This window comes from Micropterus salmoides, unplaced genomic scaffold (genome assembly GCF_014851395.1).
Source record: "Micropterus salmoides isolate LMB-PRFRI ecotype aquatic unplaced genomic scaffold, ASM1485139v1 Ms_hic_scaffold_19, whole genome shotgun sequence".
Taxonomy (NCBI): Eukaryota; Metazoa; Chordata; class Actinopteri; order Centrarchiformes; family Centrarchidae; genus Micropterus; species Micropterus salmoides.
The window spans coordinates 31,698,364-31,711,101 of record NW_024041039.1 but is presented as its reverse complement, the minus strand read 5'-3'; the positions used below and the strand labels follow the sequence as shown (position 1 = coordinate 31,711,101).

At 38.1% G+C, this 12,738-nt stretch overlaps 1 protein-coding gene across 1 annotated transcript in view; it reads left to right on the top strand.

Moving 5' to 3' along the window:
- gabrr2a (gamma-aminobutyric acid type A receptor subunit rho2a) overlaps window positions 1-9,997 on the top strand; it is a 73,030-nt gene extending 63,033 nt beyond the window's left edge. The window contains 2 exon segments of the mRNA XM_038729924.1: window positions 4,177-4,385; window positions 9,086-9,997. Of these exon segments, the coding sequence (XP_038585852.1) occupies window positions 4,177-4,385; window positions 9,086-9,421 (545 nt within the window). The 3' untranslated portion in view covers window positions 9,422-9,997.
- Window positions 9,998-12,738: the final 2,741 nt, after the last annotated feature.

Genomic DNA, 12,738 nt, shown 5'->3' with positions numbered 1-12,738 from the left:
AGCTTTCTGTTCTGTTTACCTTGATATCATCCACCTTTTTTTATGTTCCCGTCCCGCTTGTTTGCCCTAGTACTTAATACCTGTGTTCTGTTCAGTCTGTGTCAGCTTATTGTTACATGTAGCCTGTGTTTGTTCCTGCAGTACCATGCCTGTGTTTTTTTGGATCTTTGTTTCATCTTGCGTACTTTGGATTTTATTTAGAGTCAGCCACTGTTTTTAAGTGTGCTCGCCTTTTGTTAACAAATCATTGAACTATATCTGCTCTGCTTCGGTGTCGTGCGTTTGGGTCCTCATACTGCTCCATCACAACACACATCCTGATACATTTTTTTGCTGTTTATAGGCTCCGATCTTTAACCAACTCCTCCTAGAGAATTATTCAGATCAATTTTAGCCATGCAACCTTAAGACCCATGCAAGGCATTATTCGCCATGAAACAGGTTTTTTGAGGGGCTAAGGATGTTTGAAAACTCATGTGTTGACTGATATAGCTTTGTGGCATGGGTGGGGAAAATTGGCAGCCTGCAAAGAGAGGAGACGAAAGAGAAAAGAGATTTCACATGGCTTTTAATCAAGAATGTACAGATTCTTACATGTATTGTACATTCCTACCACGGACAGTTCAAAACCAGAATATCTCATATCTCCAATCTTAGCTGGCAGAAAAAGCTAGAGCTCACGCTTCTCACTGAACAAGAGACAGTAGGAAAGTGGTATACTGTATGAGGGAATGAAAGAGAAGAGGATGGATTAAAGCTGTTCATTTGTTAAGATGTGATGAGTGTTTATTATAAAATTGGTTGAGACTATACTTCAGTCACTTCAAGGAACACATTTTTTTTCTGAAATTAAGCACTTTATTTTAGTTTACTTAAATCTAGAATTTATTATTATAGAGTAGATTATTTATTATCCCTCCAGTTTTATGTGAAAACTGACAGTAAATGTTGTTGAAATATTATTTGATTTGACAGTCAGTTGTTAACTAAAAACATGAATGAATGATGACGCAAGTTGTTGTCGTTATGATGTTCCGTAACTTTGCTTCGGGAAATTTTCTCTAACTGGACCTTTTTGAATTTTAATTGAATACCCTGACCTAAACCCAACAGGATCTAATGGTTATTTTTGGAGATTTCCAAGTCCCTTACTTTAACAAACTCCTCCTACAGAATTAATCTGATCTACTTCAGATTTTCCCTGTGCAATCTAAAAGCATTGATGATGACAAGTTGTGCTATCTGTGAGTTTGAGTGATTGTGACTGTGAGTTTTTGGTTAAAGGGTGTGTCTGATGCGTGATGTCAAAAATTAATATTTGCCAATAAACAGGAAGTTGTTATAACTTCAGTAGACATGTCCACATTTGTATGAAAATTTGCGTGTTTGATAAGACTCCCATCCTAAACACATCTATAGGAGAATACTCACTCATACTCATAGCCCCACCTACTGGCAACAGGAAGTGACTGCTCAACAAAGCAGCCCCCATGACCTGTTTCACTTAGATGCACGAAATGTTTCTGGCACATGTATCATCCCAAAATGCACAAAAAAGCCTCCTGGAGCCATACCCTAAACCCAACAGGATTTGGGTTTGATCTGAAAGTGCAATTTCAATAATTCGCCTTCTACAGGGTCAATACTTTAACAAACTCCTCCTACAGAGTAATGACAATCGATGTGAAATTTTTGCTGTGTAGTCTCACGGGAAGAGCCGCGTTTCGACCAGAGGAACTATACCCCGGAACTAGGAACCTTTGGAGGAACTCACTGCGTTTCCACCACAGGGACCAGGGTCTAAATTTAGTTCTTTATTTTACCCTCCAAAAAGTCCCTACTTGGGAGGTAGTACTTTCCAAAAGTACCAGTACTTTGGGGTGGGGGGGTGAGACTTGCCTTGCAGTGAATTTCTGAATTGGCGAGTAGAGGCTACTGGCTTTAAACTGAGCATGTCGACTGTTCTTTTTTTTACTACTGTCCTCTTTCCACCGCAGTTTGCAAACCAGTAAATAGTCAAAACAGTCAAATAGCACACACACAAGTCTCGTCGATGTCTACCTGAGATGATATGTTGACATTAAATGTATTGCTCAGAAACCTCACCCAGCGTGCTGTGGTGTATTTACAGCCAACAGCTGATGGAGTTACGCTAAGTACTGGGTCCAAAGTTGTTGTTTTAAGTTTTCATCAGTCAGGAAGTTTTTACACAAAGCTGAAGTCTGTCTCCTCCTCTACAAAACAATCAGAACAGCTGATTACAACAGGTAAGCTTGTTAAACATCACTTTCCTCCAACTCTCAGGCGGAAACAGACATGAGTGCAGCAGTTGATCATGGATAATAGTTACCAAATAATGATGCCTGTCCATCGCTTTGTTTGTCGTATAGGCCTACAGCCTACTTCAGCTGGTTAATTTTAATCTTCCCAGGTCTGCCATGCAAACCAAATCATTTGATTTACATGGCATTTTCACAGAGTGGTAAAGACTTCATGTACTGGTACACAGCATATAATTAACAGGTGTTCTCTAGCACCAAGGGAACCCAAGAACTATTGTGTGATTGGTTCAAAATGCGCAATTACTCAGACCTTCATCACCCGGTCCTTAGCCACTGCTCTGCAGCCGCATCAGGGCCTGGCGCGCCACAGCACGTGGGCGTCCAATGCTGCTTGCAGCTTCAGTGTATTTTGAGATTGTTGTAGTAAATGAGCATAACTTGGTTAAAGGTTCAGTGTGTAATATTTCTGAGGATTTATTGACAGAAATGCAATATATATATCGGGGCGGCTGTGGCTCAGGAGGTAGAGCGGGTTGGCCGTTAATCGGAAGGTCGGCGGTTCATTCCACATGACCATGTGCCTATCAAGTGACCAATAATGAATATTTTCCAAATTTTCATTAAAAAATGATAGTGCTTCCCACTTTGCACACAAATGTGTAATTTGTACTTTCTCATGCTAAATGCCAATTAAAACATTGCACCGTTTTACCACAAGCTGAAATTATGGCTGTCAGTACTACTTTGTCTTTCTGTTGTATTTCAAAAAATTAAAAAAGACATTTTGGCAATATTTGCATGCTTATCTAATTAAGCAAAGCGAGATGAGCTTTGATCCTCACCAGCCAATCAATGCCTTTGTAAACTTCATGTATTATGTGCTTTATAATGGGCTGTGGTGCAGAAACAGTGAGGCTTACATTGTTCTGGTATCTGTCAGTGGTCATACTGGATGCACTAGATGTGATAGTTTTTGAGATGTTCTCCATTTACTTTGGTATGTTAGTCCAGATGAGCCAACCCTCCCAAGATGTAACAAAAAGTACGATTACATTACAGTAAAATACTGTATTACAGGAGTATGAGACATCATGTAGCTCTTCATTTATTGATGTGGCTGTTGTTTTATGAACAACAATAATATTCACAATAACATATGGTTTTACTGAATAATCAAGTAAATATAATTTCTTGAATATCAATGTAAAGAAACCTGATTTCTTGACTGGCAAATCTCTGCTATCTCACAGAGGACATCTTTTGTCCTGTCTCAGTTGTAGTTCCATTCAAATTGTTAACAACTTTGGTCACTGGATACTTTTCAGGTTAATGATACAAAACAAACTACCCAGTAGTCAAGTAGTTAATTTCTTTTTACCTTTTACCAGCTGCAACATTGAAGTGATGCTTACACAATGCAACAATAATTAAAATAGAATATATAAATATATATATATATATATATAATATAATATAATATACATTATGAGTGCTTTTAAATTTCTGTTACTTCAAGTATATTTTATACTAATACTTTTATACTTATTAAATATTTCTACACTGTGGTATTACTACTTTAATTAAGTAAAAGCTTGGAGTTATTCCTCCACTGATACCTTCTCACCTGCAAATCTTCAAAACCATGCTGACTGGGAGCTTCACAAGGTTGTATTTATTGCAGGGCTGTTGGACCACATTGCATCATATTGGATATTGTAATTGTGGTCATGTTATTGCTTTCACTCCCTATACTTAACTGAATCAGCCTCTTGATCTAGGCTAGACCATTATACTGTGTCAACACTGAAAGTAAAATAGACAAACTGAGATTAAACATATTTTCAACCTGTGGTTTACTGTAGTTTAACTGGAACGTTGTGTATTTTGTGTCCAGGCATCACCACAGTGCTGACCATGTCCACCATCATCACTGGAGTGAATGCGTCCATGCCCCGGGTGTCCTACATCAAGGCGGTAGACATTTACCTCTGGGTCAGCTTTGTCTTTGTCTTCTTGTCAGTGTTGGAGTATGCCGCCGTCAACTATCTGTCCACTGTCCAGGACCGCCGGGAGCGCAAGATGAGAGAGCGGGCACGATCTCAGGTTTGTTTCTACTATATGCAGTTTGATTCTGTGAAATTGCCAAGCAATAAGAGCCATTCCTCTCTGAGCTCAGGAGCCAGACCAGTCCTTTTAACTCTTCTGGGAATTCAAATTCCAAAACCTCCACCTACTGTCACGCTGTCTAGATACAAACAACAAAAAGCAACAGTGAAACAAAGTGAGAAACAAACATCAAGAACCATTAACTTCATGGTTTGAGAGATTTGTTAAGGTCAGTATCCCATCCCTGAAAGAGTTCTGTTTGAAACAGTGAGTTTTACTAGAACAACTGGATCTAGTTTTGGATAAGTAAATCAACTCAATACATACACTGTTAAAAATCCCTGAATACAAACAAGAAAAATTAAATAAGCCCTGAAAGGCAAGTGAGAAAAAAAATCTGTGGATCCATTTCCTAAGTCGGATCTAAATTGTTTTCTCTCCTAGTGAAAGACTAAAACACTGCAGGAATACCCTTTACAGTAGATCTGTAGTCAGTAAAAGATGGTATATTTGCAGGTTGTTTTTTTCTTTATTAGTTTAAATTGTATCTGATTCTTTTCTCAATATAATATAACAATATAACTGGGGCCCTGACCATGCAATTCACTTTTCAAACTTGTTTGTCAGCTTGAGCTGAAAAACTCATTGAATATCTCATTTTAAAGCTGCACTAATCAATTTTTGATATTAACAATGGGTCAAACCACTATGTGTAATAATAATCTTATTATTATATAATAGGAAAGTGGCTACTCGTAGTGACAAGTCTACGGAGAATTATCACCAACTTTGCAGTTCCCCTTGGCTCTACAGAGCTTTTTCATGTATTTCAGCCAACTATTTTTTTGTTGTTGTTGTGGAACTTTACTGTTTAAGTTCAGTCTTCCAGTTCTCATCATTGCAACAGTCAGCTGTTGCTGCTGAAGTCCAAGCACCAAACAGCAGGCAGACAGTTAGCACCTACTTGTAAAACATAGGGGAGCTTTTAGCAAAACAGAGCCAGATATATTTATTAGGAGTTGGTGAAGACCAAAAACAGAGCTAAAGGAGAGTGGCTATTGGACTTGCATTCATCAGGTGGACACAAACATGAATCAAATGAATGTAAACTTTGCTATATCTGCTGGCTGTACAGGCAGGCTACGGTGTGCGAACTCATTAGCCATATCAACATTCCAGAAGTATGTTAGTGTTGTGTAGCTTGTTCTGTACATTTGATATAATTTCATTTTAAAAAATCAAGACCAGTTACCTTGAAGTTTAATGATCTAAGGCAGAGCATTGACTCATGAAATAGTTTTCCATAGGTCAGTTTTAATCAGTTATTTAATGTTAGATGACAAGCTGTCATGCCATGAGATCTTACGATATTAAAACGTGACGATATTTCTCATTGATGTGAAATGTGTCTCATGTTATCAGCATGAGCAACCCGTTCTCTCTCCCTGACTCGTCAGTTTGTAACTCACTGGGGATCCCTATAGCGTCATAGTTCAACGCGGTGGGGTAAGCCCTGTAGCATCAGTTTTTATAAGGAGTAAGGAGGTGGTTTGGGTGGATGGAGGGCCAGAAACCGGACTTTGAACCAGAAGACCAGTGTTCATGTGCCTTGTGAAACAAAAAGTCAATATTAAGCATTTTTATTTAAGTTATGCAAGTTACGTAATTTGCGTAAGTTAACGTAATACTTCAATTAATAGCCGAGTCCCAAACAGCCGCCTGCCTCCTTTACTGGCCTGATGTGGGGACACATTTTAACAAATAAACGCCTGCCTTAATTAAACGCCTGGTCTGGTTTTTAGCTGCTTCTAAGCTGCTTAGATCCTTAATACACATAGGCTATTAATGTTAAAAGGTATGATCAATATGTTAGTATGGACATGCTGAACATCGTTAGATCGGTTAGATTCTCCACAATTCCACTGTTAAGTTCATTTAACGGAAACAACAAGACCCAAAATCTAATTCTTCTAGAAGAGAGGAAAAGGGGAAAAAAGTGCTGACTCACGTTAACTTTGAAGCACTCGTTAAGTCCGAATGTGTCCCTTCCTTGATTATTTATATTCCTTTAGTCTGTAAGGGTCCACCGATCAAAAGAATCAAAACAGCTTTTCATAAAAGTTAATCCAACTTGTGAATCCTATTCTGTTTCAAATAAATAAACTGTTTCATAGTAGTTTGTTTTGTGCAAAAAGAATTAAAGGCCTGTCCCATATGGACGCCTGTCCCAAATAAAGGCAGGGTCAATTCAGTTTTAGCAAATAAAAGCTCGGGCTATTAGTCAAAGTTTTACGGTACTTTCAAAATGTATTACATTATAAATTACTAGTTACTGTCATCTGAGAGTAATTAGTTATATTAAAATATTACTGTATCTGAATTGTAATGCTTTACACTACTTTTGCATTACTTTCACTGCTATTTAATGGGTGCATTATTCTGATAGTAAGATGTGCTGCATAGGTGGCTTCTAACACTCTACAGTTATATCTGCAGATTGGGTGGGTGTTTGTCATAAAAAACCTTCTGATTAATGGGGGGGGGGTGAAATAGGATGAATCGTCTCCCCATTAAGAAAGTCGCTGTGCGCATTTACGCACGAGGAATAATATCATTGATTATTTGAATCTCCAGACACTATGACAAGATCAGTTTCTGCGCGTTACTGAGATTGTAATGGGTATAATATTACCATTTTTTTTTGTAATGCATTATATTATTGCGTTACAGAAAAAAAATTGTAATTGCATTTCTTTTGTAATGCGTTACTCCCAACACTGGTGTTGACTGGCAGACATAGTTATATTAACCCAAACCATGATCTTTTCTTAACACTAACCAAGTACTTTTGCCTAAACTTAACCAAATTGCAACATTTCACAATTTTAATAAGTTAATGTTTCACAACGCTAGCGTTTTATTTTTAAAGTCTAACTGGATTTATTGTTGCGTTGTTAACTTGACTGCGGAGCCCTAAACGTCTAAAAATGACACTAAAGGGGTAGCTAGGGTGTTGAAAAGCGACGCCAAAGCACCTTGACCAAGTGTCAACATGAGACAAGTTGGGAGTGAGAATGTCTTGGCATGAGTGTGAGGGTGACAATACTGTTATAATATTGGCTCATCTTGTTCTCGTGAAAATCAATATTTGCCCCCCAAAGGCAATTGGTTGCACAGAAGTGAAGCAGAATCACAGAATAGAACAGATACAAATCATGTAACATATCAGTAATACAAAGTAGAATATGTTAAAAACAGTACATTTTCTAAATCTATTTAAAAATAAGCAAAATTTGTACTGAAAATATAAAATCATAAAATATTTAAAATGTTGATCCTGAATATGTATTAGCTAAGTACGGATATAGAGCCTTTGTAGTTATCCGACCACTCAAAGCACTTTACACTATATGTCACATTCACCCATTCACACATAAACTCATGCCAAATGGACATCAGACAGCCACTAACATTCAAACACACACTCACACACCAGTGGTACAGCCATTGGGAGCAATTTGGGGTTCATTATTTTGCCCAAGATTATATCCATGCCAGTGAGGGTCTCTAAATCTGAGAAAATAATTAGTTTTGAGTGGGTGGATGATTAATGCGTAATGTTGACACCCAACAGGAAGTCGGCCATTTTGGATTTAATGGTCATTTTTGACAATTTACACACTTTGTAATACTAAGAGTTCGCAAAAGTACTACTGTATATGTATGTACTGTATATCTACTTCAAAACTATCTCAGAAAACCCTTAACACATTGATGATGTCATGTTGTAAAGCGCGCGAGTTTTCCTTTAACGCCGTATTCGTGGTTTGGCGGCGAAGATCTGTACCAAACTTTATGTGCTTGATGACAGTCCCACCCTGAACACATCTACATGCCAATAATCAGTTATAGTCATAGCGCCACCTACTGGATACAGGAGGTAAGGTTTGTGTGACACTCATCATGTGATTTAAACAAAATGTTCTCAATGTGTTCCACACAGTTACTTTCATTGGTTTTCTTTTCCTTGGGATGTTGTCGAGTAACTTCTATAAAATTAATTGAAACTATAGAATTACAACAGTTATAATTTTACCAAGACTGAATTGGTGAGCCATTATGAGCCATTCTAGTAGTTCCTTCTAGGCTGCAATGCTCATTACTCACATTATTTAAAGCTGGGGTAGGTCATTTATGTCAGAAGCATTTATTGTTACATTTGTTGAAATTTTCTTTACATTCTTACAGCCATCAATAAATCAAACGCTCTGACACAAAAATGAAAAAGATCCAAAGGCTGTGGCAGGACTGTAATAAGCACCGCCAATATTTTAATACAGTTGAATAATTTAAAAATCTAACTGTCTCTTTCTAGTTTCTCTAATATTTCTTACCTACTAGAATATGAAATATCAGTGCAAAATTCCAGGACTGGCACAGAGGAAAGCTCATGCATGAATGTGCTTAGTCAACTGCATGGCTGTCTTCTAAATGTATATATCTCGTGTGCAATTGGACAACTTCACCTGATGCAGTAGAGCAGTAGTTCCTAACCTGGAGCTAGAGACTCCCTAATGTAGCACAAGAGGTGTTTGCAAGATGATATTTCTGCTGGGCAAAATTATCTGTTTTTAAAGCTATTTGGTGTGTTCCTTTGAAATAAAAGTAATAATTATAGTGTATTTCTTCCCTACCAGTCACTGCCCTGCACCTGCGGGATATCACAGACACGAACAATGACCATGTTGGATGGTACCTACAGTGAGGCTGATACTAACAGCCTGGCTGGCTACACTGAGGAGCCCATGGTGCCAGAGGAAGATCATGAAGACCTGCGCGAGGTTTCAGAGAAACCTGAACACATGGTGGTCCATCTGTCAGTGAGCAGCGAGTCCACTACCACCAAGAAGAAGAAGAGCCTGCGTGCCCTCAACATTATCCAGAACACACATGCCATTGACAAATACTCCCGGATGATTTTCCCTGGTTCATACATCTTCTTCAACCTTATTTACTGGTCCGTCTACTGCTGAAAGACACTGAGGCCAGAGAGTTGAACACACAGACAGTATGAATGCTGCATCAAAATGGGACACTTCTGGTCTAATCCCCAGAGTGCTCTTTTACTGTATGTCTTGTAATGATAGATCATTAGCTTTAAGGCCTTGGACAGTAACAGAGCCTGAAAAGATGAGTTCTCTTAGGACTGATTTGATTTTTTTCCTCATGCAGCTATTTGAATGTGCATTAACGTTCTAAACTAAAACAAAGCAAACAATCATTTAAAAACGCTTTTGTTTTTAAACTGATGCTAATTCTCTGTTGAAAAGCTCTTTGTCCTCATTTTTGAAAGTCATGACTTACGTGACAACTTAATTTCTAACATGTCAAGATAACAAACTTTGATCGTATTTTAAACTTGTTATCTGATATAACTTAATATTGAGGAATCAGCAAGTCTAAGAGTGTACACCCAGGTTAGCAGCACTGTGGGGTTGTATTTAGTGGTGCTTTGAGCTAAATGCTAATGCCAACATGCTAACATGCTCATGTTAACATGCTGATGATGTTTAGCAGGTTTCCAGGTTCACCATCTTAGTTTAGCATGCAGGCTAGTACTAGCAACTTTATGGATGAAAGATACTTTTTTTACAGATTAATTAACTCACCACTCTGAAACTCTTGCTCCAGTCCATGTTACTAAAGGGAACATACAGCTGAACCGAAGCCGTGTTTACTGGCTTCTCGCTGACCCACTGACCCGCCCTTCTCTGAATTTCTGTACCAAACTTCATGGTGATCAATCCCCTAGTTGTCAAGATATTTCCCACAAAACTAGAAATGTCAAATGTCATGGTGGGGCTAGAGACAGGTCAAGGTCAGAGGATCACTTAGGACAGTGGTATTCATCCTTCTATTTGCCAAGATATGTCATTCTGGACCAAAGTGACCATCCATGAACCATCCCTAGAGCCCAACTACTGGCATATATAAAAAAGTGTTTTCTAGTGATGACTTAAATGTGTCTTTATCTGAGAAAAACATGCTTCTGTGCTTCATGGTCTGTCAGAGTGGATTTCATCATTGAGTCATTTCACTCAGCCTCGATATGTCAGGTTTCCATCTAAATGTAGCACAAATTTGAACTGAATTTCCAGAAAATCTCCACAAGGAAGGGTTTCAATCCACTGCTATCATTTGAATATTTGGAGTTGGGTATATTAAGATAAACAGTTGGTGATGCTAATTCTCTGCTCAGGTGCTGTTAAACTGTTGCAGAATATGCAACATATTCCTTTGGGTTGTTTCACCAGTGGAAAAGTGAGTCAGAGTTGGAGAGAGGAGTTTGTTGTGTTGGTGTAAGGTAAGTAATAAAAAGCCCTCCCTCATTTCTACAGGCGTTTCCTCCAACAATTCGCCTCTCACGAGATTTCAGAGCAAGTATTGTCCTTGTTACTCGTAGGCATCCTTTCCATGATGTCACACACCTGGTATAACAGTCTGAGTCTGTCGGTGGCAAAAGGAATCAAGGAAGCACTTTTTGTAAACATAATTTTGACCGGCGCAATTGCCCCAAAGGAATACGTTGCAAAAACCATCTAATGCACAGATTCAAAAACATTTTGTACCCACCCGTCATTTTAACACCAAAATATGTGAAATAGGGTTTAAATATACCATAATTATCGTTTGAGATAACGGATCTAAACAAATAGCAGCCATCTCCAATTTCAACTTCTGTAGTACTCAACATGCAAATCATGTATTTTCATTGACTTGGTCCGGGGTGTACCCCGCCTTCCGCCCGATGTAAGCTGGGATTGGCTCCAGCCCCCCACGACCCTGTATGCAGGATAAGTGGCTGACGATGGATGGATGGTTCTAGTTTTGATATTGATACTGTTCATGTGTCTAAATCCTCCAAATCATAATATCTCAACATACTGATTTTGCAAAAGTGTTCTTATTAAAATTCTGAAATTAATTTCAGTGTGATCACCCAGCCAATTGGATAACCTTTCAGAGTGTGAATGTGCTTAGAAACATGATGGCTGTTGGCCTATTAGAATATGAAATATCATGAGTCCAAAATTACAGGACTGGCACAGAGGAAAGCTCATGCAGCAATGAGTCATGTGCATATGTTAAGACTATATGACTAGTTGAGAAACTGGCCTCTTGGTTATCTTTCATAGCAAGGTAATTTGCAAAACACAACTTAAAGGACCATCTTATTTATTGCTAGTTGCCTTAGCATGTGACAGCAATACAGTATGTACCAAGTACTACTGTATAAATGACTGTGGTGATACTTGTCTTATAATATCTAAAAGGTTTATTGGCCAGGGGGACATTTTCTCCTAAGGTCAGTGAATCTAGCTTAATGCAGTGACTTCAGAACTTACCAGCAACCCTGAATGCCATCCATTCAGTATGATTTTAGAGGGATTGGTTCTTTAAAATAAAAATTTTGTGCAGATTTAGGACAAATAAATCTGCTTCTTGTCTATGTTGTATTCACCAGGCAGAAAGTTGAGTTTCTTTTTAAATAAATATGTCTAAATCTAAGTAAATGGTAATGAACACGGTTCCCCAGACCACCAAAATTGTCATTGTGAGTACATACTGGTGTGTCCATTCAAAAGTGAAAATGTTAGATAGAGAACCACATTATCATGCTTTTATTGATAAATGTTATTTTTGTTTTGTTGTTTTTTTTGGGGGGGGGGGTCCTAAATGGTGGCCCAGAGGTGCAAAACACAAGATTTCAGAAAATCAAAGAACAAAACTGGAATTGCAGTTCAGAAAACATGACATCACAATGTGCATTTCAAACAATAATCTTTTAGAAGAGTAAAATTTGGCAAATACACATTGGCTTTTCAAAAAACACGTTTTACAAACAAAAAAGCTCAATACGTTCATGTTTTTTTTCCACCAGATTTTTGACAACTCTGCCTCTGACTGGCTAGTACTACCTGCCTCCATTGATTAGGTTGGTTAAGATTAGGATTCCAGCAGAAAGCAAAGCAAATTTTCACTGTTTGAGCACTGGATTATTGATGTTTATTTGCCTTACTAACAACCCACGAATATTCACCCTTCATCTGAGGTAGTGCAGCAGTATGAACCCAAAATAAATATATTTTGCTGTGACTTAATTGCAATAAGTCAATCAAAAGGATGCAAAAATAACCACCAGATTCATGACTACATGCTTTGTCAGGTCTGTCCCCAAGATGTCAAGCGTTCATTTTTGTTATGTGAGGCTGAATAATATGAGCATATAGTTTGGTAGGCCTATTGAAATGAAGTTTAATATGAATGTGTTTATTTTAGGTTAGCAGCT